Source organism: Eumetopias jubatus, unplaced genomic scaffold (genome assembly GCF_037043125.1).
Source record: "Eumetopias jubatus isolate StellerSeaLion01/CBP00866 unplaced genomic scaffold, mEumJub1_p1.0 scaffold_1, whole genome shotgun sequence".
Lineage (NCBI taxonomy): Eukaryota > Metazoa > Chordata > Mammalia > Carnivora > Otariidae > Eumetopias > Eumetopias jubatus.
Window position 1 is genome coordinate 153997146 of NW_028274807.1, and position 27979 is coordinate 154025124.

Below are 27979 nucleotides of genomic sequence, written 5' to 3' on the forward strand. Positions count from 1 at the left end.
GGTTGGGGCACCTGGGTGGCTCAGTCTGTTGAGCATCTTCCTTTGGCTCAGGTCGTGATCCCAGCATCCTGGGATCGAGTCCCACATCGGGCTCCCTGCTCCGTGGGGTGCCCCCTCTCTGTCAGCCTCTGTCTCTGTCTCTCACGAATAAATAAATAAAAATCTTTAAAAAAAAAAAAGAAGGCTAGATTACAAAGTTTCAGATAAAGGAAGGAAACACCAAAGATAGGAACGGAGAGCTCTGAAACAGAACAAACATAAAAGAGAGAAGTTGGGAGTCATTGCTCTAAATTGTGCAGAGATGAAACCCACTGTAAAAATTAGCGTGCACAACATTTCAACCACAAATCTGAAAATCCAGATGAAATGGACAAATTCTAAGTAGTTAAGTATTGATCATATTTTTCAATATGCTTAAATATTTCATCATGTAAGTTTTAACACTTAGTCTTAAATTGAGACTAAGGCATACTTAAAACAAAGGTCCATACCATTTATAGGCAGAAAACCTTTGTTTTTTTAACTTCAAAACTCAGGTGACTGAGCAGAAAAATTGTGGGTTTTTTTTTCTTTCTTTTTTTTTTTACCCACAGCAGAGACAGGAAACCCCACCTGGGTGCTTTAGATGCCTCAAAAGGTCACAGTGTTAGTGGGACTGAGCAGTTGAGCTTGCAGGCCAAAAGGAAACAGCAATGACTTGCCCCAAATTTAAAAATGAAGTATTGCTGACAGCTCACCTTTGTACTGTGTTTCACAAAAGCCCACGGATTTGCTCTCATCCACGCTTCAGCTCTGTGTGTGGACACACATTTTCTTACTTTCAGTATAAATAACCGCAATGGCTACCGCTCGGTGCACAACAGATGTGCCGGGCCTATCCTGGATGCCTGACTGGTGGTTTGTTTTTTTTTTTTTAAAGATTTTATTTATTTATTTGACAGAGAGAGACACAGCGAGAGAGGGAACACAAGCAGGGGGAGTGGGAGAGGGAGAAGCAGGCTTCCCGCGGAGCAGGGAGCCCGATGCAGGGCTCGATCCCAGGACCCTGGGACCATGATCTGAGCCAAAGGCAGACGCTTAACGACTGAGCCACCCAGGCGCCCCCTGACTGGTGTTTTTAATCCTGATAACGCAACAAGGCGCTATCACTCCGGTTTTACGGTGAACAGACTAGTGGAGGAACTTGCTCACAGGTTCACTCTGAATCAGGTGGGGGCCGAGACTCAAGGCCAAATCCATCTGAGGCCTCCCTTCATACGTCGTTTGAAATAGCAGGGAATCACTGACAGAGCACAACGTGTCCAAAGCAGGCTTGGTCCCAGACCAGCCCACTGCAGCCCGCACCAAGCACCCACCTTCCGAATAACGTCTCTCAGAGCAAAATACTTCTCAGTGAGGTCCCCTGCCTCGCTCAGTGGGGCGTCATAGTCGTAGCTGGTGGGCTGTGCTTGGTAGGGCATGTTGGCCCCTAGAAGACAAAAACACACCACTAGTTACTACCGAAGGCCTTTCCCCGGGACAAGGTTTTGGGATTTGTGGGCTCAGGTTGTGGAGGAAGAAAATAAAGGACACATTAAGAACCAATTGTCAAGTGATACAGAGGTGGCCCTGAGGAGTCCAGGTTTAGAGAAATGAGTTTCTTCCTGCAGGTGGCCCTCACCAAGTACCTGAGAGTCTATAAGGCTCTGTCCCCACCCATTCTCTCAGCAGGAGCTCTTAGCAGGGACCCCAGCAGATGTCACCATCACTGAACCAGCAGGGAAGCTGAAGCTCCCCCCAAAGCCAGCTCAATGTCTCACAGTCAGGAGTGAAGGGCTTCTGGCATGACCCACACCTCTGACTGATAATCCCAAAGTCTGTGATCTTTTCCATGCCCTTGGACCAAGGACCAGCCAAACACAACCGAGGGGTTATCAGAACACACAAAGCAGGAGATGACTGTGACACACGTCAGTCCCCAGAGTCAAGTGGAACCCTAAGGTCTTTGTAACGTCTGCAGAGTCAGGGTGCTGTGGTGTCGTCTCGTATCCCCTTCAGGAACAAGTCATGCCCCCATGCCCCCAGCTGCCAGGAGGGTTAGCTGCTGCTGGCTCTCAGAGGTGTCCCTCTGCTCACGGGCCTCTGCTGGGTGACCTTGCCTAGGTTATGGCCCTCCGGGGAGAGCCCATATCCAATGACTGATCAAGGGGGGCTCAAAAACCCAGACCCTTGGCGGTCCCAGCTGCAGGGTTCCCTCTAGAATCAGCTGAGCCACCTTCAGAGCTGCCTCATTGGTCAAGTTCTTCCTCTGCTCAGAGCTGCCACCCACACTCTCTAAAGGTGCTGCTCCTGGGAATGCACCCCAATAAACTTCCTGCTGGGCAATCTCAGTCTGTTTCCCAGGGAATGAAACCCACAACAGAGACCAACAAATAATGCCAAAAAAGACTAGAAAAGTAGATGACTTTGCAATTATCATTCAAGCGGCACAACCTAGAGCAGAGGCCCCTCCCCTTGTCACAGATGATGTTCACAGGTAGGAGATCGGATGCAACAGTGGGCTGTGATTCTATGCTGCTACTTTGAAAACTCACCCATGCAACCTGGAGAGCTTGTCCAGATTCTTAAGCCCCACCCCACCTGAGATTCTGAGTTGGCAAGTCTGTGGTGGGATCTGAGACTCTGCATTCCTAACAGGCTCCCAGGTGATGCTGATGCTGCCCTCTGTGGACCAGCCAGGCTCTGGGCCAGCCCTTTCTCTTCTACTCCAGAGAGCGTTTTACAACGCAGGGGTATGAGAATAAAGTTGCTTTCGGATTATCTTATAGCCAACCTAATTTTTAAGTAAATGAGGCATAAAATCTGATAGTTCACCTCTGATTTAGTAACAAGTTCCCTCGACTGATCCCCCAGCCCACAAATGATGGAGCCACCTTGGGTGATCCTACTGGTGGTGAAGCTGACAGATGAGCCAGGCTGAGGATCAATTCACCCCCCACCCCACCCCAGTACTCTGTTTCATTTGTTCTTTGTGCAAAATCTACATTTCCAAAGGACCTGGACCACTCAGGCAATTGAACTGACCCAGTCCTGTTACCTTTACTGTCTTTTGTATTAATCAGAGGGAGCGGCCTATCAACAGGTCCACTTGCCTGTGGGGATACATACATTAAAGCATATTTTCCTTTGCTGTGAGATGCAAAGGAAAATAAAACCACATCCCTTGTTGCAAGGAGCTCACCTCTTTCATGGCCCCTCCTCTAGCTCTAATGTGGCAGTTACCTTGCCTCCACACCCCCCTTCCTATTTATATGCATGGCACCACACTAGCTGCCTGCACCTTGGAGGTAGATGCGGCCTCATCTACCTGAGCTAAGCTCAATCAGTGGTTACCAAGTTGAATTGAACGATGTAACTCCCAGAAACAAAATTACAGGCTGAGGGAAGCCAGGCAGGAAAGCTGGCCAGTGAGTTAAAGGATGGACTGAAACACAAAGTCTTGGTCTAGTTCCACCAGCAGAATCTTTCTCTGGAAGATTCTCTGGTCCTCAGACCATCACCGGGTAGTATCATAGAGAAACAGTCCTAACTTAAGTGTCTTCTGTCCAAAGTAGCGACCGCGAGGTGGGAAGGCAAGGGAAATGGCAGGGCTTACCATTCCTCAACTCTGTGTGTCGTGTGAGAAGCCTTGGATGGCCTGGATCCCGCAGGGGGCCTCACAGATGGGGATGCACACAGGCAGTGTGGTGCACACACCTGCATGAGCAGGCAGACCAGGCAGACGGGAGTGACTGACTGCTTTTTCTCTGGGGACTCACTGAGGAGTGGGGCCCCAAGTTCTCGGCTCCTCTGGGGCAGAGACTGGGAAGCCACCATTTTCACTCTGGTCCTCCAAAGCTATACGGAAAGCTTGCAGGGAACAAAAGCTCCCAAGAGCAAACCCGAGCAGATTACTTAGCCCAGACCGACAGGGGCGGGGCAATTCCGCCTCCAGCAAAGACATTTGGGAACCACAGCAATAGGCCCCTCCCCCAGAAGATCAGCAACAACTGCCAGCCAAGACCAAGTTTACCAATCAATGAGAACGGCAGAACTCCAGCGCTAGGGGAATACTGCACATAGAATTCATGGCTTTTTTTCCCCATGATTCTTTAGTCTTTCAAGGTTAATTTTTTTTAACTGTCTTTTTTTTTTTTAATTTTTCTTTTTCCCTTTTTCAACCAACATCTTATCAATCCCTTTTTAAAAAAATTTTTATTTTTCATTTTTAGAGTCATATTCTATCCCTTCATAGTAGTTACCCTTATTTTTGGCATATATATATAAGTTGATCTCTCTTTAAAATTTTGAGATACAGTTTCTTCTAACGGATCAAAATATACCCTAAATCTCTAGTGTATGGCTTTGTTCTAGGCTCCTGCCTGATCACATTCTCTCCCCCCCTTTTTTTTCTTTCTTTCTTTCTTTTTTAATCCTCTTCTTTCTTTTTTCAAACAACTTCTTAGCAATTCCTCTTATAAAATTTTTTGTAATTTTCATCTTTACAGTCATATTCCATTCCTTCATCGTATCAACCCTTATTTTGTACATATATAAGTCTTTCTTTCTTTAAAATTTTGGGAGGCATTTTCTTCTAACAGACCAAAATACACCCAAAATCTAGTGTGTGGCACTGATCTATGCACCAGCCTGATCATATTTGATCATATTCTGTTTTTTTTTTTTGTTTTGTTCTGTTTTTGTTTGTTTTTATCTTTTTCTTTTTCTTTTTTTTTCTCTTTCTTTTTTCTTTCTTTCCCTTTCTTTTCCCCTGGTTTCAGGTCTTTTCTGATTTGTTTAGAGTACATTTTCTGGGGACGTTGTTACCCTGTTAGCATTTTGTACTCTGATTCATCTACTCTCCTCTGGACAAAATGACAAGACGGAAAAAAATCACCTCAACAAAAAGAACAAGAGGTAGTACCGTCAGCCAGGGACCTACTCAATACGGACATTAGTACGATGTCGGACCTAGAGTTCAGAATCATGATTTTAAAGATACTAGCTGGGCTTGAAAAAAGCATGGAAGTTATTAGAGAAACCCTTTCTGGAGAAATAAAAGAACTAAAATCTAACCAAGTCAAAATCAAAAAGGCTATTAATGAGGTACAATAAAAAATGGAGGCTCTAACTGCTAGGATAAATGAGGCAGAAGAGAGAATCAGCAATATAGAAGACCAAATGATGGAAAATAAAGAAGCTGAGAAAAAGAGAGATAAACAACTACTGGATCATGAGGGCAGAATTCGAGAGATAAGCGATACCATAAGATGAAACAACATTAGAATAATTGGGATCCCAGAAGAAGAAGAAAGAGAGGGGCAGAAGGTATATTGGAGCAAATTATAACAGAGAACTTCCCTAATGTGGGGAAGGAAACAGGCATCAAAATCCAGGAGGCACAGAGAACCCCTCTCAAAATCAATAAAAATAGGTCAACACCCCAACATTTAATAGTAAAACTTACAAGTCTCAGAGACAAAGAGAAAATCCTGAAAGCAGCTCGGGAGAAGAGATCTGTAACCTATAATGGTAGAGATATTAGATTGGCAACAGACCTATCCACAGAGACCTGGCAGGCCAGAAAGGGCTGGCATGATATATTCAGAGCACTAAACAAGAAAAATATGCAGCCAAGAATACTGTATCCAGCTAGGCTGTCATTGAAAATAGAAGGAGAGATAAAAAGCTTCCAGGACAAACAAAAACTAAAGGAATTTGCAAACACGAAACCAGCCCTATAAGAAATATTGAAAGGGGTCCTCCAGGCAAAGAGAAAGCCTAAAAGCAGCATAGACCAGAAAGGAACACAGACAATATATGGTAACAGTCACCTTACAGGTAATACAATGGCACTAAATTCGTATCTTTCAATAGTGACCCTGAATGTAAATGGGCTAAATGCCCCAATCAAAAGACACAGGCTATCAGATTGGATTAAAAAACAAGACCCACTGATAATGCTGTCTGCAAGAGACTCATTTTAGACCCAAAGACACCCCTAGACTGAAAGTGAGGGAGTGGAAAACCATTTACCATGCTAATGGACACCAAAAAAAAGCTGGGGTGGCAATCCTTATATCAGACAAACTAGATTTTAAACCAAAGACTGTAATAAGAGATGAAGAAGGACACTATATCCTACTTAAAGGGTCTATCCAATAAGAAGATCTAACAATTGTAAATACCTATGCCCCTAACATGGGAGCAGCCAATTATATAAGGCAATTAATAACAAAGGCAAAGAAACACATCGACAACAATACAATAATAGTAGGGGACTTTAACACCACCCCCACTGAAATGGACAGATCATCTAAGCAAAAGATCAACAAGGAAATAAAGACTTTAAATGACACACCGGACCAAATGGACTTCACAGATATATTCAGAACATTCCATCCCAAAGCAATGGAATACACATTCTTCTCTAGTGCCCACGGAACAGTCTCCAGAATAGATCACATCCTAGGTCACAAATCAGGTCTCAACCGGTACCAAAACATTGGGATTATTCCCTGCACATTTTCAGACCACAATGCTTTGAAACTAGAACTCAATCAAAAGAGGAAAGTCAGGAAGAACTCAAATACATGGAGGCTAAAGAGCATCCTACTGAAGAATGAATGGATCAACCAGAAAATTAAAGAAGAATTAAAAAAATTCATGGAAACCAATGAAAATGAAAACACAACTGTTCAAAATATTTGGGATGCAGCAAAGGCAGTCCTAAGAGGAAAGTATATAGCAATACAAGCCTTTCTCAAGAAACAAGAAGGGTCTCAAATACACAACCTAACCCTACACCTAAAGGAGCTAGAGAAAAAACAGCAAATAAAGCCTAAACCCAGCAGGAGAAGAGAAATAATAAAGATCAGAGCAGAAATCAATGAAACAGAAACCAAAAGAACAGTAGAACAGATCAACGAAACTAGGAGCTGGTTCTTTGAAGGAATTAACAAGATTGATAAACCCCTGACCAGACTTATCAAAAAGAAAAGAGAAATGACCCAAATCAACAAAATCATGAATGAAAGAGATCACAACCAACACCAAAGAAATACAAACAATTATAAGAACATAATATGAGCAACTCTATGCCAGCAAATTAGATAACCTGGAAGAAATGGATGCATTCCTAGAGATGTATCAACTACCAAAACTGAATCAGGAAGAAACAGAAAACCTGAACAGATCTATAACCACTAAGGAAATTGAAGCAGTCATCAAAAATCTCCCAACAAACAAAAGCCCAGGGCCAGATGGCTTCCCAGGGGAATTCTACCAAACATTTAAAGAAGAATTAATACCTATTCTCCTGAAACTGTTCCAAAAAATAGAAATGGAAGGAAAACTTCCAAACTCGTTTTATGAGGCCACCATTACCTTGATCCCCAAACCAGACAAAGACCCCATCAAAAAGGAGAATGACAGACCAATATCCTTGATGAACATGGATGCAAAAATTCTCACCAAAATACTAGCCAATAGGATGAAACAGTACATTAAAAGGATTATTCACCACGACCAAGTGGGATTTATCCCTGGGCTGCAAGGTTGGTTCAACATCCACAAATCAATCAACGTGACACAATACTTTAACAAAAGAAAGAACAAGAATCATATGATCCTCTCAACAGATGCAGAAGAAGCATTTGACAAAGTAAAGCATCCTTTCTTGATCAAAACTCTTCAGAGTATAGGGCTAGAGGGTACATACCTCAATATCATAAAAGCCCTCTATGAAAAACCTACAGCGAATATCATTCTCAATGGGGAAAAACTGAGAGCTTTCCCCCTGACGTCAGGAATGCAGCAGGGATGTCCACTATCACCACTGCTATTCAACGTAGTATTAGAAGTCCTAGCCACAGTAATCAGACAACAAAAGAAATCAAAGACATCCAAATCGGCAAAGAAGAAGTCAAACTCTCACTGTTTGCAGATGATATGACACTTCATGTGGGAAACCCAAAAGACTCCACCCCAAAACTGCTAGAACTCATACAGGAATTCAGTAAAGTGGCAGGATATAAAATCAATGCACAGAAATCAATGGCATTCCCATACAGCAACAACAAGACAGAAGAGAGAGAAATTAGGGAGTCGATCCCATTTACAATTGCTCCCAAAACCATAAGACACCTAGGAATAAATCTAACCAAAGAGGCAAAGGATCTTTACTCAGAAAACTATAAAATACTCATGAAAGAAATTGAGGAAGACACAAAGAAATGGAAAAACGTTCCATGCTCATGGATTGGAAGAACAAACATTGTGAAGATGTCAATGCTACCTAGAGCAATCTACACATTCAATGCAATCCCCATCAAAATACCAGCTACTTTTTTCAAAGAAATGGAACAAATAATCCTAAAATTTGTATGGAACCAGAAAAGACCCTGAATAGCCAGAGGAATGTTGAAAAAGAAAAGCAAAGCTGGCAGCATCACAATTCCGACTTCCAGCTCTATTACAAAGCTGTCATTATTGAGACAGTGTGGTACTGGCAAAAAAACAGACACATAGATCAATGGAACAAAATAGAGAGCCCAGAAATGGACCCTCAACTCTACGGTCAACTCATCTTTGACAAAGCAGGAAAGAATGTCCCATGGAAAAAAGACAGTCTCTTCAACAAATGGTGTTGGGAAAACTGGACAGACACATGCAGAAGAATGAAACTGGACCATTTCCTTACACCACACACAAAAATAGACTCAAAATGGTTGAAAGACCTAAACTGGAGACAGGAGTCCATCAAAATCCTAAAGGAGAATGCAGGCAGCAACTTCTTCAACCTCAGCCGCAGCAACTTCTTCCTAGAAACATTGCCAAAAGCAAGGGAAGCAAGGGCAAAAATGAACTATTGGGATTTCATCAAGATAAAAAGCTTTTGCACAGCAAAAGAAACAGTCAACAAAACCAAAAGACAACCAACAGAATGGGAGAAGATATTTGCAAATGACATATCAGATAAAGGGCTAGTATCCAAAATCTATAAAGAACTTATCAAACTCAACACCCAAAGAATAATCTAATTAAGAAATGGGCAGAAGACATGAACAGACATTTTTCCAAAGAAGACATCCAAATGGCCAACAGACACATGAAAAAGTGCTCGACATCACTCGGCATCAGGAAAATCCAAATCAAAACCTCAATGAGATACCACCTCACACCAGTCAGAATGGCTAAAATTAACAAGTCAGGAAACGACAGATGTTGGCGGGGATGTGGAGAAAGGGGAACCCTCCTACACTGTTGGTGGGTATGCAAGCTGGTGCAACCACTCTGGAAAACAGTATGGAGGTCCTCAAAAAGTTGAAAATAGAGTTCCCCTATGACCCAGCAATTGCACTACTGGGTATTTACCCCAAGGATACAAATGTAGGGATCCGAGGTACGTGCACCCCGATGTTTGTAGCAGCAATGTCCACAATAGTCAAACTGTGGAAAGAGCCAAGATGTCCACCGTCAGATGAATGGATAAAGAAGATGTGGTATATATATACAATGGAATATTATGCAGCCATCAAAAGGAATGAGATCTTGCCATTTGCAAGACGTGGATGGAACTGGAGGGTGTTATGCTGAGTGAAATAAGTCAATCAGAGAAAGACGTGTATCATATGACCTCACTGATATGAGGAATTCCAAGTCTCAGGAAACACCTGAGGGTTGCTGGAGTGGGGGTGAGGTGGGAGAGATGGGGTGGCTGGGTGATAGACATTGGGGAGGGTATGTGCTATGGTGAGCACTGTTAATTGTGCAAGACTGTTGAATTACAGATCTGTACCTCTGAAACAAATAATGCAATATATGTTAAGAAAAAAAAAAGAAAAAGATAGCAGGAGGGGAAGAATGAAGGGGGGGAAATCAGAGGGGGAGACGAACCATGAGAGACGATGGACTCTGAAAAACAAACTGAGGGTTCTAGAGGGGAGGGGGGTGGGGGGATGGGTTAGTCTGGTGATGGGTATTAAAGAAGGCACGTTCTGCGTGGAGCACTGGGTGTTATGCACAAACAATGAATCATGGAACACTACATCAAAAACTAATGATGTAATGTATGGTGATTAACATAACAATAAAGAAACTTAAAGAAGAAGAAGAAAAAGATCATAGCAGAATATATGAGCAAGTAAGCCATCATCAGAGACTATGGGACCTGCCTAGCTACTTGGTTTGAAATAAGGTTTCTGGGGCGCCTGGCTGGCTCAGGCAGAAGAGCATGTGACTCTTGGTCTCGGGGTTGTGAGTTTGAGCCCCACACTAGGTGTAGATATTACTTCATGAAATTATAAGTAAACTTTAAAAAAAATAAAAAACAATAAAGCTTCTAAGTGCACATGTTCCTTAAAATTTTTTTAAATGATTTTAAAAGTTATATAGGCAGTTTTTATATCAGGAAATTTAGGAATAAACAAAAATAGAAAATAAAAATTGTCTGTAGGTACTTCCCACCCCCAAATCAAGCACCAGAAACATTCTAGCATAAGCTTCCACAACCTGTAGGATTGTTCTTACCATTCCAATAGGCAAAATTGGTTCCACCTACAAACATGTACCTATAAGGAAACAGAGAATAGACATACTTCACTGTGAGCCCACAGCTGTGGAGGGTGCCCTGCCCTTCAGAAATTAACACTCACAAGTTCACATTCGCCCCATGGGCAAGTATATCATGGAGGGAGGAAGCCACCACTTCAGTCTTCACTGTTGAGTGAGGTTGGCCCCAGTGGTCTAACCAGCCAGTATAGAATTCAGAATTCACCTAGAAAGAGAAAAGGACATGGAGCTTAGGATGGACTTAGGACCTTCAAATGCTGGCACCTCCCTGGACCCATCGCCCTTTCTACTCCACCAAAGGATGGGTGGAGAGCTGTGTGTTACATGTAGTGCTTAACCCAGAGCTGGGGAACCTCTGGGGGGTTCCAATGACAGCACTGCCCAAATTCAGTGTTTAGGCGCCAAAGATAGAGGTATTCCTAAAAAGTTGTCCCTGCAACAAAATTTTGTTAACCAACCCTGAGTTTAAACAGGCAGGAAAGTTTGTTGGGCAAAAGAATTGGATGGCAAAATATTCTAATAAAATTATCCGATCCAAGTTCACCCTTTGTGTCAGTCCAGATTTTTAGGTCCCAGGTTGACTTCAAGTGAGGTGGACTCGTCCAGGTGGTTCTGCAAAAAGCAGGCCCCAAGCACTTCATGTTTCTCTTGAACATTACCCGGCCATGCCCTTCATCTCGAGAAGGAGAAAGGAGTCTGGACATGTTCTGGGGCCTTCTTGTGTCAGGGTCTAGGAACCCCCTCCCTGAACCCCCACCCCCGGGTCTGTGAATGCAGGTTCTCCACAGCTCCCCAGGCAGCAAAGGCTGTGTGCACAGTCTCTGTGCACCTGCCGCAGAGCACGCATGGGACATTAGCCCTCAAACTGTGCCAAGAAACAACAGGAACAAGTATGAGCAGGGAAGAGCCAAGCGTGAAGAGCTGTAGGACCGTTCAGACCTGCCCGGGTCTTGCCATCAGCTCCCCCAGCTGCCTGTCCCGCGCACCACAGCGCCCTGCAACTCGACGTGTGCTCGCCGGGCTGCTTGTCACAAACACAGAACCTCAGGCCCCACCCTGGGCCCAGCAGATCAAAGCTGGCATCTTCACCAAGATTCCCACATGATTCAGGAGCGCAGGGAAGATGGAGAAGCTCTGTCACAAAGAGCTCTCGGGAAGCACCACGCTGATCTTGGATCCTGGCACTGCCACTCACGGGCTTTGCGACCCTGGTAAGTGACCTGTTCTCTGAGCCTTATGAAAAGGGAGACCATGATATTACCTATGAGCAAGGCCAAAGGGGATGAAGCATGCAAGAGCACAGCCTGATTCATGGCAGACTGTCACATTTGTTCCCATCTTGTTCCACTCAAGAGCAGGGCCGCGGTTTCCAGTAAGTGCAGCTGCTGTCGTTCATGTGTCCAGAGGGCCACGTGCCCACAGTCCCATCAGCTGCTGACCCCTCAGCCAGAGAAAGCAAGGCCCTACTCCCTTAGTGCAAGCAAACCCACACCTCACCCCCAATTCTTACCAATGGCCCTCTGGGCTCACTCTTTCTCTGGATTCCGAAAGCAGCGGTGATGTTTGCACCTGAAAATTACAAAGAGAATCATGGGAATGATAAGAAGTTAAGTAAAAAGAGTCCTTCACAGACCTTCAGCCTGAGGCCCCAGCCTTCGCCACAGGCCCATGGGCCTGGAACACCGCCTGACCATCTGCAGGCTGGCCTCAGACCATCCACCCAACGGACGTGTGGGGACCACGCAACGCTGCTTCCTCTCTGAGCAGTCCCCTTGGTCTCTCCTGACTGCACTGCCTCAGGAGATCACATCACAGGCTTGTCTTCTCTGAGTTTCCCAAGGCCTGGACATGCGTTTTGTGTTCTTCTCTCTTCACATGGACATCTGACCTAGATGCTCCCTGTAGGACGGGCTTGCTTTAAAGATACTTCCTTGCAGCCTCCACACACATAATAGTACCACAGATATCTGCCCAGTACTTAGCAAATCAAAGGGATGGATGTGGTCTGTCTTTCTGCCTGAATCATGGCATATACGCTGATTTTGAATTTGTACATCATTGCCCATCCCAGGCTGCACGGTACTTGCTCTCAAGTTTTCCTTCTAAAATATCCCATTAAGATGCCTACATGCAAGCTTGCTCCTGGTGTCTTCTTTCTCCCTCCTCCTCTAAAGGGAACGAAGCTCTCCTGACAGAGGCAGTGGGCTGCCCTCCTTCCGTGACCGAGCAACAACGAAGAGTGTCTGTCTAGCCAGAGCAGGGGACACCCTGGCCCCAAACTTCATGACCTACTTCCCACAGCACCCACAGTGGAAGTGACAGCAGCCAAGACTTCCAAATAACCCCTTGCTCTCTGTAAGGCCAGGTTTCAGGAGAGAAAATGCTCAGCCAGAGTGCAATCTCATTTACTTGGCTGTTAATGTCTCACTATTAAGCATCCGGTGGCAATCAGATCTCTCAGTTCTGTTCTCATGAGCTTCCTCCCGTGACCTGACCCTGGGCGCTGCCCCCCGTCCCACACACATGAACGAGCCTGCCCCGAGCCCCACCTGCCCTGCGACCACGGGCCTTCCAGTGGGCTGTCCTTCAACCCAGAGCCACAGCCGGTGCACTATCACCCCCCGCACACGTAATGCTTAGAACAAACTCAGAATAACCTTCCCGTTGTTGCTCCCAACAAAAAGATATGCGCTTCTTCATCACTGTGATGGGAAGCGTGCCAAGGCAGGAGGAAACCAGCGGGCCACTTCCTGAGCCGCTCTTTGTAGATGGGTTATTTCAGCACCAAATGCTCGCAGCCACGCACCATGCATCTAGATCACTTAAAGCCAGTCCTTTCTTTTATGCTAACATAGAGGCATGTCTTGCAAAGTGCAACTTCAGTCTTCCGTACATCTGTCTCGAGAGAAAGCCAGCACTGGGTGTGTATTGTGGGCGGGCTGTCTTACCCCTCAGCCAGGAAGGCAATAGGGTCTCTATGCTACTTGAAGAGCAGCTATTTTTTTTAGGGGGGGGGATGGGATGGGAGTTAACATTTATTCTGAAATAATTTCAAACTTAGAGTTGTGAGAATAGAACAAAGAACTCATACTCCCAAAGAACCAAGATTCCCCAATTGTTAATATTTTGCCACATTTACTTTATCATTTTCTCTCTCTCTCAATACACTTATTTTTTTCTGAACCATTTATGAATAAGTTGCAGACATGATGGCCCTTTACCCTAAATATTTCAGTGTACGTTCCCTAAGAGCAAGGGCATCCTTTAAATAAACACAATACAATTATAAACAACCAGGAAATTAACATGGATACAATCCTATTATGTAATCCACAGAATTGATCCAAAAAATTCGATTGTCCCAATAATGTCCTTCATAGCATAGAAAGATAGAAAGCAAGCAGGCAAGTCCAATCTGGGATCCTTTTCAGGCGCACACGCTGCCTGTCGGCGTCATGCCCTTCATGAAAGCTGCTCTCTTAATGTTTACGGCAGCCAGGAGCCTCCGGGTCACGCTGCCGCCCCCAGAACCTGCCTGTGTGGAGCCTCTGCAGCTTACGCAGCATGAACCAGTCAGGGAAGACAATTTGTACGGCATCCGCTAACCACCTGCAGGTCGTCCCAGTTCATAGTGTTGAGTTCCGCAGAAAGAGAACAGAAGCGCAGGGAAGTTCCCCACACTCCAGGGCGGACAAGCCCACCACACCCTGCCAGTGGCTGACCCTCCAGGTGCGCTCACCAGGGCTAAAGACGGAGCCCTTGCCCAAAAGGGCCAATCAGCTTAAATAAAATCTGCGCACCGGAGGGGTGCTTTATTCATTATTCCATTTCACCTGCTCCTCTGTAAAGGAAAATTTGAGAGATCTCATTCAATGTACCCACTTAACACACAGCTGCCCTGAGCGACTGATGGAGTTCACTGCCCATGCCTGCATGGCCTTAGCTGGGTTTTACTGTGATTACAAACACCAACCTGGTCCGAAGTCCACTGTGGCATAGAGCCCTTGCAGTGCCCCGCACTGCAGGAATGTCTCATGTGCCCCATCAGTGGTGAACAGAAGCACGTCAGTGCCCAGGTGGTAGCGGAAGAGCTTCTGCAGGAACCGCAGGTAGTCATAATCACAGGTGAAGTAGCTGCCATATTCATTTTCAACCTACAAATTACAAAAGAGGCGGGGAAAGCAGGAGAGCCCAATACCCTCATTCTAAGGCAAGCTTTTGTTTGTAGACAATACCTGAGCATCTATGAGAGATGACAAGGCCCAATGATTGCCAAAAATATTTCCTACCCTCGGTCCTCAAAAACTCATTTTCCAAAGAGCAATTCAGCGTAAAAACTTACCTTCTACCCCGTCCCGCTCCACCGAAGTAAGAAAAACAAAAACCACCACGTCGGTTTTGGATTGTGGTGATGTTCTAGCCGGTACTAAATAATAGGTACTTTAAATGTTACATAAATAAGATCTTCCCATGGTAGAATATTAGAAAATGGGGGGAAATGCAAAGAAAAGAGAAAAACCATGTGTTAATTCCTTTCACCAGAGATAAGTGCTGTAAGCATTCTGGCTTAGTTTTCCAGATTTACACACGTACACACACCCTGAAGACACACGATAATACACATTGTTCTCTGTTCTCAAAACTGGTATCACATTACTTGCACCAGTTGTAACATTAGTTTTGCACCTTAATACATTATACAAAATGTCCACGGCAGTAATGGGGCAAATGCTGGCTGGATAAGGATGTACCATCGTTTCCTCGATCTGCTGTCCAACATTCAGGTGGTCCTTCTCCTTTTTGTACTCCATCACCAACACTCAGTCTGTGTTCAGTAGCATCAGTGGTTTTCAACCAGGAGTTATTTTTCCCGCCAGGGAACATATGACAAATCTGCAGATATTTTGGGTTGTCACAAGTGGCGGGAGGGGGGAGTGTGCTGCTGGTACCCCAGTGGGTAGAGGCCAAGGGATGCTCCTAAACCTCCTACTTGTCAGCCTCCACAACAAAGGATTATCAGGTGCAAATAGTGCTGAGGGCACATTTCCACTTTTGCGAATTCTCAATGGGGGAGGACAGCAGCCCCAAAGAGGTGAAAATTGATTCTTATAGGGGAAAAGAACACCTGACTCTTTTTTATCTGTAAAGCGCATACATACACTTATACAGTAGGTGGAAGGCGTTAAAATTTCGTGGGGGAGGCAATTAGAAAAAAATGTCTAAAGAGACTCTTTAGGGGCAACAATGAAAAAAAGGTGAAGAAACATTGCTGTAAAGCAATAAAATGAATGACCTTCATCTCCACCCAATACATGAAAGAATCTTAGAGCTACGACATTGAGGGAAGCAATACAGATAGTATGCCCCCCACAGAAAATTCAAAACAGGCCTAACCAAACTATAAATCTGGGTACATACACAGGGGGCAGAAATAGAAACGACACCAAGAAACGAATAGCCGTGAAGGTCAGGGCAGTGGGAAGGAGTGGGTTGGTCATGAAAGACACCAGGGAAACTTCTCCGGTGCTGGCCATGTGCTATTTCCCATCTCGGGTGGCGGTTCTCATCCTAATGCTTCATTATACCACACCCTGGTGTTAGAGTGCACAATTTTACAAAAATGACAAAAATACCCGGCCATCCAATCTCAACCTGCACATAAGGCAAATAAATTTTTGTGATCCTGGGGAATCCATAGTCATTAAACATAAGCACAAGAAACTGATTCCTCCGAAAAGAGGGTGACTGGGAGAGACGGGTAAGGAAGCTTCTCTGGAGGGGCCACCCAAGGTAGCTCTAGGGGGAAAGGCACCATCCAGGGAAGGGGACAGGTAGAGAGCATTCCCTGTTTGCTAGAAATGCCAGTAGCTTCATGTGACCTGTAGACAGTCAGGGAGTAGGCACAGGACAGTGAAGGATGGAGATGAACTAAATACCACCATCATTCTCTGCACAGGGCTGCTTCCCAAAGGGTTTAATGAATGACTATTTCCCTTTGATGATACTTTCATGTTACAGGTTCAGATTGCAGCAAGTATGCCCAGCACCAAGAGCTTCACTGGTCCTGAAGCCACCTTGAAAAAGGAGGAGTTTGCCCCTTACACAGAGCAGACCCCCCCCATCCCCTGCCCCCACCAGGGCAACTGCTCCTGACACTTTGATTAGTCCCACAGGTGTCCCTTTGGAAATAACTGAGAGAAACTCGAAGAAAAGCTTTGCAAATACTGGTGAGATACTTTCCTCCTCATTTTCTTTCCCCCTCCTCTTTTAATAAGATCTACTTAAATGGCTATGTGTTCCTTTGTCCTTTGGCCATTCACAAGTTCAGAGCTAGTTCCAGGATCAGCTCTAGCAACTAAGTGAGCCCGGAGCCTTTGCACCTCGTGTTCCTTTCTGCTCACCACCACACCCCAACCCAAGGCTCACTTAGGGTCACTTATTTTTTCAAGCTTTAACTACCGATGATCATGATGATTATCATCATGACTGTACGTTAAAATAAACAGGCTTGAAATAAATGCATGAACACAATTTGGCTGTTATTAGGAAAAAAGGTCCACATTTGCAAGGCAGTACAGAGCTGTGGGCACGGGCATCGGAGGCCCAGCTGTCCACGTGCAAATGTCCCCTCTGCCATTTCTTGTCCGTGAGGCTCCGCCCATGAGGCACTGCCATCTGCAAGAGGCCAACGAACCTCCCTCGCTGGGCTGTTATGAGGATTAACTGAGTCAACTCATGAGTACCTGGTGCCCAGTCAGGGCTCACCAAACTACTCAGAGTACACTCACATTTGACGCCAGAGTCAACCAGAGAGACACAGAGGTGGTGCCCAGACAGGGAAGGTGAGAGGAAAAACACACAGACAAGTCACAGTGAGATTCAGAGGAACGCTTGAGTTTTCTAGAGCAAGGGGTCAGTCAACATTTTCAATCAAGGCCCGCGGGGTAAGTATTTTAGGGTCTGTAGCCACATGTCTCTGCACCGATGAACTCTGCTCCTGACATGCAAAAGCAGCCACATTCACACGTGAACGACTGGGCGCGGCTGGGTGCCAACGTACCTTTATTTACAAAAACAGGCCACCGCGGGTCCCTGTCTGAGAGTTTTAACTGTCTCATCCTGTAAGCTCCTTAATGAAGCCACAAGGCACTGCGACTTCTAAAGTTGTTGATCTTACACAACATCAGGTAGAAGTAGGGCTGTTACCTTAGGACGAATACCCCATAAACTGGATGAAGAAAAGTTGTGCGTGAAACGTCCCCACTCCTAATTATTTTCACCTTGGATATTATTAAAAGACATCTGTGGCTTTACTTATTTTAAGTGTGGTCTTGTTACGAACTGAGATAAACATCCACATAGGCAAACCTTATGTGGCTAAGGTGGCGCTGGATTAGCTAACCCCGCCAGAAGAGAACACTTGCTATACGGCTGAGTCACAAGGATGAATGAAGGACCAGCAGGGTTCTCTGTACCTCACTTTTGCCCTGCCTGCAGACACATAGCCAGGGCCTCTTCAAACTCTGCAGGCACCCAGACAGAGCAGCAACACTGTGACCTGAGTAAAGCCATCATTTTGCCCCATGGCCTGAATGCAGACAGAGAAGGAAATCAGCTTTTTTATATATATATATATATATATATATATAAGATTTTATTTATTTACTTGACAGAGGGAGAGAGAGCACAAGCAGGGGGAGCAGCAGAGGGAGAGGGAGAAGCAGGCTCCCCATTGGGCAGGGAGCCCGATGCGGGGCTCGATCTCAGGACCGTGGGACCATGACCTGAACCGAAGTCAGACGCTCAACCAACTGAGCCCCCAGGCATCCCGAAGATTTTTTAATGATATGAAAAAAATGCTTATGACATAAGACTAAAGTAAGAAAAGTCAGATAAGAAACTGGTCACACAGTTTAAACTGATTCTGTAAAAAGAAATTTTTTAAAGGCATGGAAAAAAATTCAAGGAAATCTCTCCGAAATATGAAGAGCTTTGCTTCTGGCCCCTGACATTTAAGTGAAATTATGGCTTTTCTGTTTTCTTATATTCTTCTGTACCTCCCACACTTACTTGTTTATTTAGTAGCCAAGGGGCAAATGGACTAGGTGGCATTCAAGCCACCTAGTGGTGTGGTGTGAAAGGCGGAGGAGGCGGAGTCCCCGGGGAGGACCCACAGTCAAGTGCAGGCCATCCGAGGCCGCCAGGGATGCACTCAAGAATTGCCCCCAGGGCAGCCAACATTGCTCTCCTCTGCGGAGTTCGTATCTGATTACGCTTTTTGTGGCATTTCAATAACCAAAAGGTACAGAAAAGTTGTGAGCAAAAATTAAAAGTGACTTGGAAAGAAGCAGAGACTAAAAAAGGAGGAAGACTAGAGGAAACTTGAGATTAAGAGAAAGGAAGAAGACCCAGCCATGCAAGGACACACTCAAGTTGCAGCCTTGAAGTCTTCATACCAAAAAATGGGCTCCTGTATGCTTCACCAGTACAGACTCAAGTCAGTGGAGGGGCATTCGGCGCTCCCTGGACATCCCTCTGGGAGCAGCAACCTGGCCCCTCTTCAACGCGCAGTGTCAGAAAGGTCCCTCTGGCCAGATCCGCCTTCTCATTGCCTCATTCAACATACACCTGCAGGCCAAGAGAGTGGCCATGCTCCCTTCCCACAGTGAGCGTCCCTACAACTGTCCATAGTATTGTCCCTAAGAAGGAAATCTTGGCCACACTTCTGTAGGGAGCACCACACTGCACCCCATTGTTTCAGGATGCAGCCAGTGTTACATTTATTCCTTGGCAAATGACTAGTGAACATGTTTTAATGTTTTAACCTAAGGAATTTTGCAAACATCACAAGTTGTTGCAGGTCAAGGGTCCGAATTTTCCGCAGGGAACATACTTGGCACACAATCTACCCCACAATATCGCAGTCTTTGCAGAGCAAAGGACAGATGAAAGAAGGAGGGTGGGGGCAGGAAGCAGGAGGGAAAATATAATGGCCTCCAATTCACCACATCCTCTTTCCACGTCAGTGTGAACTGACAGCCTAAGCAGGGCAGACACCAGAGCATTTCCATCTGTACCGCATCCCCACAGCCAGACACACTAGACAAAGAGACAGGCCACAGGATCAGTGGACCTGGGGACCTACGCTGCCATCCGGATTCGGCCATCTGCCAGCTGGGTGACTTGGCCAAGTCACTCAACCTCTTCAAAGTTCTTTTTTTTTTTTTTTTTAAAGATTTTATTTATTTATTTGACAGAGAGAGAGACACAGCGAGAGAGGGAACACAAGCAGGGGGAGTGGGAGAGGGAGAAGCAGGCTTCCCGCTGAGCAGGGAGCCCGATGCGGGGCTCGATCCCGGGACCCTGGGATCATGACCTGAGCCAAAGGCAGACGCTTAACGATTGAGCCACCCAGGAGCCCCAAAATTCTTCTTTTAAAAGAGACAGTGGTTGGAATAATTGAGTAGGGTCTATAGGGCAGCCAGCAGAGAGCCTGGTATACAGCAGGCATTCAAAACCATAATGCCTCCCCAAAATGCAACTTCAAGAAAATCACCAGCTGTGGCATTGCCTCGTGAAGAAACAGACTTGTGAGGCTCATAGCTGCCTCACTCTTGCATATACTGTGGATGGATGAAAGCTTTCCCTACCGCCCGCCCGTGCTCATCTCTGAGGTTACCTGCACGGTTATGATCGGCCCTCCATTCTGATAGAGGAGAGGCTTCATCTTGGGCAGGAGGACTCCCAACCATTTGTCTACGGCTGCAAGGTAATCTGGAAAACAAGACAGGTTTAACTCCATTCCACACCTCTTCCTGCAAACAGACACAAGGCTGCCCCCTTACCCTGGAGCTGGCAGCTGAGACCAGGACATGCTGGATTCAATGACTACGTGAAATGGGGTAGCTGCGTAGACTGAAAGTCTAATAGAAGTTGTCTTGCAAGGAGCCATGTCCTCAATGAGCTCTCCGAGTGGTATGCACGGTATCCGTCCTCACTACTACACACCAAGTGTGGAGCGCAGGAGGCATCCAGCCCATGTTTGTTGAATGAAGAAAAGAGTACCTGAATGGTGTGTCTTTCTCTTTGTCAGAGTAGGGGGGGTTGTTTTTCCTTTTTATTTATTAATTTTCAATTTTTCTATTTAAATTCAATTTAGTTAACATATAGTGTATTATTAGTTTCAGGGGTAGAATTCAGAGATCCATCAGTTGCGTGTAACACCCAGTGCTCATCACGTCATGTGCCCTCCTTGATGCCCATCACCCAGTTACCCCAACCCCCCACCCACCTCCCCTCTAGCAATGCTGTTCATTATTTAGAGTTAAGAGTCCGTTATGGTTTGCCTCCCTCTCTGTTTTTGTCTTATTTTATTTTTCCTTCCCTTCCCCATGTTCATCTGTTTTGTTTCTTAAATTCCACATATGAGTGAAATCATATGGTATTTGTCTTTCTCTGATGGACTTATTTCGCTTAGCATAATACCCTCTAATTCCAGCCATGTCATTGTAAATGGCAAGATTTCATTTTTTTTGATGGCTAAGTAGTATTCCATTGTTTCTATGAACCACATCTTCTTTATCCATTCATCTGTCAATGGACATCTGGGCTCTTTCCATAATTTAGCTGCTATGGACATTGCTGCTATAAACACTGGGGTGCAGGTGCCCCTTCAGATCACCATTTCTCCAAAGAAGACATACAAAAATGGCCAAAAACACATGAAAAAATGCTCAACATCACTCAGCATCAGGGAAATACAGATCAAAACCACAATGAGATACCACCTCACAGCAGTCAGAATGGCTAAAATTAACAAGTCAGGAAACAACAGATGTTGGCGAGGATGTGGAGAAAGGGGAACCCTCTTATACTCTTGCTGGGAGTGCAAACTGGTTGTAGCCACTGTGGAAAACAGTACGGAGGTTCCTCAAAAAGTTAAAAATAGAGCTACCCTACAACCCAGCAATTGCACTACTGGGTGTTTTTCCTTTTTATTTTGTTTTAATTTAATCAACGTTAGCTGCTCTTATCACCATTTCCAACGCTAGCATCACCAGGAAAAACTGAAGTCTTCGGAAGACGGAAGTGCAGCTAAATGGGACCTTCTGACGGAACAGGGTTTACAGCTAAAATAATTTCTAGTTGTTTAAAAGACAAGAAAAAGACTTCATTTCAGATCACTGTAGACAAATGAACTGTCAGTTTGATTAGCTAGATGCTATCACTGGCCATGTAATTTAATGAGAAAGTAGGAAGAGAAAGCATTAAAGTGAGTCGGTAAACCACAAGAGAGCCCAATGCCGGTTCAAAGTTACCAGTTTATCAGCAAGATCTGGTCAAATAGTTCAAGCAAGCCTTACTTCCTACACATTCGATGCCTGCAGTGGACAGTGATTAACCCTCACACTTCCAGTATGCTTTCAGAGGTACAGAGGTACCCCAGCCTTCAAAACACCTGATGCTTCTGATATAGAATGTTTAAAGACATCATAAATTCTCTCAAGACATCTGTAACAACTTACCTGGATCCGAAGAACGGAGAATGATAGACTCTTTTAATAACAGCCAAGCAGGTAATCCTCCCTAGGATGGGGGTTGGGGAGGGGAGAGAAAAGAAAAAAGCCATTATAAGGTCTGGGGATCAGGGAATGACTCTTAGCAGTGAGGGAAAAGAAGAAAAGTTTCATGGAGAAAAGGTATTAACTGGGCTTTCCGGTTTATAACTTCCAAGGAAACTAGAAATTGTAACACAGTGAAAGTCAGATGATTTCACACGCATGAAGTATTTGGAGAATCAAAGCCTTTGTATAGATTATTCCACTTAACTTCATGACTACCTTGTGAGGGAGACAGAGCCCATCCCACTACCTGCTTTTTACAAAGGGGAAACTGAGCTACAGGAATGCGCACTAAGAGGAGGACACCTGCCTTCTGACCCTTACTGGTCCCTCTCTGCCGAGGCACCTCCTAAGGTAAAGGACACCTGCGCTGGCTACAGTGACAGGCTCAGTGGGATCTGGAATTAGAGACTTATCTAAACCGCTTTAATTCACTTTCTCCCAGATCCCTGCCTGCCAGCCCACCCCTGTCGGGCGCACCAGCCAGGTAGAGCCCAGTCTAGATGTACTCACCATGTCCCACTCTGCACAGATGTAGGGTCCAGGCCTCAGGATGACCAGCAGTCCCAGCTCCTGGGCCAGCTTAATAAAATATTCCACATCATGTTCCCCAGAAAACTGGTACTGTCCTGGCTGGGGCTCGTGAAAGTTCCAGGGCACGTACCTGCCGAGACACACATAGCCCCTTCTTGGAAAGAGCTCAAAAATCCAGGGTGTAAACCCTCAGACACTCACACGGCTCCCTCGGGCAGCCCCTTGGGAACCAGGCCTTGTTTCGAGTTTTCTCAGCAGTTACCCAAGGGAACCAAATTTGGTGGGGGACACTTAAGTTTATGACCCACAAAGAATGCCCATTCCTATGTAATGACTTTAAAAAAAACCACAGAATTATATGAACACGAACTACTACTATGTAAAAATTATGTATGCCCGTGTGAGGCCCAGGGAAAACGAAAATATCTATGCTAAGGTAATAAGAGGCATACTTATTTTTTTGAAAATGCTTTTTAAGAAAAATAAAAAACAAAAAAACCTCTGACCCGTGTCCTCCTACAAAAGATTTTTGTCAAGAACAGCACGCAGGAAGTAAAGTGACAAAAACTTTTACCACTTCCCCTGGCTGCCTTCGGCCTAGACCACAGACTACATTACGAAGCTACCCACTGCCATCACAGAGGTCTCTTGGATGACCCCTGGCTCGTGGCCTTTTCCCACAATCCCATGGCTTCAGGGCTCCCTGGGACAGATAGCCTTGGTCCCCCAGAGCAAAGTGTTAAACTGCAAGTAGGTCCCCGAACCCCAGGAATCTGCCTCTGCATTTCCCTCACCCTTTATCTTGAAGAGGCTATCGGCAATCCTCATCAGTAGTGTGAAAACCAGAGTGGCCAGCCGCCCCAACTTTCCCCCTAGTTAGTCACCTTGCAACAGCAGAAGAGATGAGGAGAGATAGTTATTGGGGGAATTCTGTAAGTCTAGGCTATAGAATTACCCCAGCAGAACCACAAGGAGAAACTGGGTTTCAGGAATCTACCTGACGTGGCATACACCCCCTAGAGCCGAGGAAAGCCATGGCTGCCTACAAATACTCCAAATTCTAGGGAGACCTCTGGCCAGAAACAGGCACTTGGGTAAACTTCAGTGTCACCAGCTGTAAATGGAAATGAAGAAATGGAATCTTTCATGAAAAGTGCCTTGCACACGGTAAATGCTCTGTCACTGTTACTCCCCTTTGCCTTTTTAAGCTGAGGTTCATTATATGATTTCCAGAGACCAAGTTCAGGATAGGAAGAAGTGGTTAATTATCTGAAGAAGGGCCAATTGAGCTGATGCCAAGCCCCTCCCGGAACTCCAGATTATGTTGTGTCCCATTCTGAGGAACAAAACTGCTAGCTGCACGGAGAAATGCAGCTGTGCCCTCTGTCTAGGTTTGGGTGTCTAGGCCCAGGTGAGAGCCCAGTGCCCTCCTACTTACGTTTGGATGGTGTTCAGCCCAGCCATCCTCATCTTCAGCAGCCGGTCCTTCCAGTAGAAGCGGGGCACACGGGAATAGTGAATGCTTCCCGAGATGTAGCGGAAAGGCTGGCCATCCTTCAGGAAGCGGTTGTGACCATAGTCGATCTTGAACGTCCTCTGGGAAGCATTCTACAGAGCAAGGATGGGACAACATGAGAACCTCCACCTTCCACATTTTTGGAAGCAGACACTCTGACCATGGCAAGTGGCTCCCTGCCTCTTTCATTTGTGGAATTTGCTGATGGAGTTAATGCCTGGCTTCTGGGCTATAAAACAAAGCACTGCTAAGCCAGTGGCTAATGCACCAAGGCAACAGAAATCATCTGGGAGGACCCATGTGCAGGACTCCAAAGGTTTTACCTTCCAGAGGCCAGCACCAATGTGACAATCAAGGCAGTTGAGACACAGAAGTTTTATTCCCAAAGGGAAAACCCCACTGGAGGAGACTCTCTCCTTGGTATAGCAAAACACAGTGTGCTGGGAATAGAACACATACGTGGACACCCTCCATCCCTGTGGCTGTGACCAGATGGAGCACTAGATGTACCTCGACAGTCTTGTCACCTTGCTGAAAGCAACAGATGAGAAGTCTAAAGTCCTGGCTGGGGCTCTAAGTCTTGCAGTGACTAGGCAAACACCCTCTCTGACCCTGCACCTCCACTTCCATAAACATGCAGGATGTCAGACTAAATGAACTTTAAGGCAGTATATTTCAAATTACAGGCTGCAACCCAATTTGTGATTCATGAACCTAATCTGGGTGATGATTGGCACTTAAAAAAATTTTTTTTTTGATCGGCACTTTTTAAATGAAAGAGGATAGAAAATATCAGTGTACTGCACATGGTAAAGACAAGTATTATTTTATTAAACTTTTGTTATATATACATATACAGAGTTGCATTTGATATATGTCTCTACTGGGTTGCAATGAAAGGCGTATTTCTAGCAAAATCTAGGCAAATCAAATTTCGAAAAACACGGGGATCGGTTCAGAAGCTAAAATGCTAGGATTTGAAAGGGAAGCCAATGGTTAGGTCGAATAGAACACTGCCCTCTGGTGGATGGAAAAAGGCAGCGAGGGGTCCTAAGTGCCAACAGGACCAGGGCCATAAGAAACCAGTTAATTGCTTTCCTCCATTGCTGGTAAGATTCCCTGTGCAGCTTTATGCTTTTTTTAAAAAAGCTTTTTTTCATAGAGTACCACAGTCTATGACAGCTTTGGAGGCCTCCCTTGAAGCCATATCTGGAAACAACTGTAAGAGCATAGGTCCTAGATCACATGTGGCCTGAAATCCAACTAGGGAGTTAAAGCACTGTGATGGAAAGAAAGTTAACTCGGAGTAGATCGCTCAGGGGCAAATGGAAAGCCATACTGTATGTGAGTTCACCTCAATAAAGCTAACCAAAAATAAATGAATAACTAATTTAAGAATCATTTCTGGGGCGCCTGGTTGGCTCAGTCTGTTAAGCGTCTGCCTTCGGCTCAGGGCATGATCCCAGGGTCCCAGGATTGAGCCCAGCATCGGGCTCCCTGTTCCGTGGGAAGCCTGCTTCTCCCTCTCCCTGCTGCTCCCCCCGCTTGTACTCTCTCTGTCAAATAAATAAATACAATTTAAAAAAAATTTTTTTAAAAGAATCATTTCTAAAGAAAGGGCCAGAGCATCAATCACATATCACTTTGTTCTTCTAGTAAACAAGGCTTTGACTGTCATTCAAAGGCAAGAAACTCCTGAAGAAAAGAAAAATATGAAAGTTACTTCTTATACCAGGTGCCCCAATGGATGATTTTAAAAACATTTTCACAGCACATATATGATTAGGTGCCAAAAAAGGGTTTCCTACACATCCTGTGAGTTCAGAGGTGATGCATGAGGTGCAGAAATTCTTTGGACAGGTAGAAACGGGGTAAGCCACGGGAAATACAGAGGGTCATTTGTACCCGCCTGTCTAGGGGAAGGGGCTCAGAGGAGCGGATGAGGTTGCTGAGGCCTGATCTTAGCAGACAATGGACTCAGGCCTTTATCCCACTCAGCGGAGCATCACCCCTGCATCCAAACAACCCCAGAATCCAGCCCAAGTATTCCCTGCCGTCCATTTACAAATATACCAACCAGCTACTATGTGCTGAGTAATAGCAGAGGGAGCCACACAGATGTGGCAACAGCCTACGAGAAGCTTCCATCTAGACTAGGTGTCAACATCGTGAGGCCCAGATGGTAAAGTAAGGATAAGATCATCATGCTACACACCTTAACTTACACAGTATTAGCTATCAATTATACCTCAATAAAGCTGGGGTCAGGGGTAGAGTGGAAAGCTGCAGTGGTAATAAATGGCACATGACCCAGGAGTGGGGTGTGCGGACAAGTTTCCCAGAGGGAGGAACTCTGGTTCACAACCTTGGCCAGGCATCAGAATCACCTGTGCAAACTTTTAAAAATAGCAAAGTCAGGCCTCACCCCAGACATTCAGATTTTAATTGATATTGGGTGGAGGCATTGGCATTTCTTAAAACTGCCCAGATGGTGATGTCATGTACAGCCAGGGTTGGGAACTATTGGCTTGAGCTAAGCCCCAGGATGAGGAGCAGCTGGGCAAGGGAAAGAACACAGGCAGAGAAGACAGTGTGCAGGGTGCGGAGAAGGAGCCCTAGAACCTCAGTACAGACAGTGCACGGCAGGGAGCTGAAGATGGACAGGGACCAGACCAAATGAGCCCTGACGCCCACATTCACGGGCCTGGGCTTTATGCCAAGAGCTGTGGAGAGCAATTTACATGGAAGACTGCGTGAAAATGTGTGTTTTCAAATGTCGGGCACTCTGGACTTTTCCTGAAGCGGCAAAAAAGAAACAGAGTCATGGACCATGGCGGCAGCAAAGAGGTGGGCAGTGGACAGGAGGTGAACCCCCAGGACCAGGGGGCGGTTAGACGTAGGACACAGGGGCTAACCTGAAGAGGCTCCCACTGGTCTCAGGTGGAAAAATTGGGGGCATTTAAAAAGAGAGAGAGACTTAAAAGAGGTATCAACTGGGGGAAATTAAAGACTGCACGGATATTAACATCTGGGAGTTAACATGTACATGATTCCTCTGCTCAATGTCAGCAAATGGAACAAGCAGACACTATGTCCCTCATGTTGTGATTCAACAGGAAGTACAGCCCCACCTAGAAGCAGGCCTCATTACCGAACTTGAACCTCAACTGAACCTTAATCTACCCATAGCACAAGGAAGCAAAATATGCCAAATCCAAAATGTAGGACACTCTAGAAGTCCAATGATAGAGTTGCTCCAACAGATTGATGGCATTAAAATCAAACAAAATAAAGAGTATTGTTAGAAAATAAAAGAGAACTTAAGAGGCGTAACGACCTAATGCAGCATGGGAACCTAGTTTGGATCCTGATTCTAAGGAACTGCAAGAAAACCCAATGTTGAGATGGAAAATCTGAACAGAGACCAGGCATTAGGTGGAATTAAAAGAATTACTGTTCATTCTGTTGGCTAAAACAGTGGCATGCTGATTACACAAAAGAAAAAAAAAGTTCTCATCAGTTAGAGATACATACAGAAGTTTTTATGGGAGAATGACACAACCTCTGGGGTTACTACAGATGAAAAAGAAGAAGAGCAAACAAAAGAGCAGAGGGCACACAGCACAAAGCTGGGATGGACACATGGTATTCTCTCTTTGTTTGTTTGTGTGTTTGTTTTAATTGCAACACTGTTTAAACCAAATTGCACCCCAAAATA

General features: G+C 45.3%; 1 protein-coding gene across 3 annotated transcripts in view; it reads right to left on the reverse strand.

Moving 5' to 3' along the window:
• The window catches only part of GLB1 (galactosidase beta 1), an 85989-nt gene that overhangs the window by 39019 nt on the left and 18991 nt on the right, over positions 1–27979 (reverse strand). For all 3 annotated transcript variants that reach the window (XM_028106987.2, XM_028106986.2, XM_028106985.2), the window contains exons 2-10: positions 24184–24353; positions 22725–22875; positions 22116–22176; positions 20270–20364; positions 14564–14744; positions 12101–12159; positions 10674–10795; positions 10549–10589; positions 1356–1468 (exon numbers count right to left, since the gene is read on the reverse strand). In XM_028106987.2, the coding sequence (XP_027962788.2) occupies positions 1356–1468; positions 10549–10589; positions 10674–10795; positions 12101–12159; positions 14564–14744; positions 20270–20364; positions 22116–22176; positions 22725–22875; positions 24184–24353 (993 nt within the window). The remainder of the gene's footprint in view (positions 1–1355; positions 1469–10548; positions 10590–10673; positions 10796–12100; positions 12160–14563; positions 14745–20269; positions 20365–22115; positions 22177–22724; positions 22876–24183; positions 24354–27979) is intronic.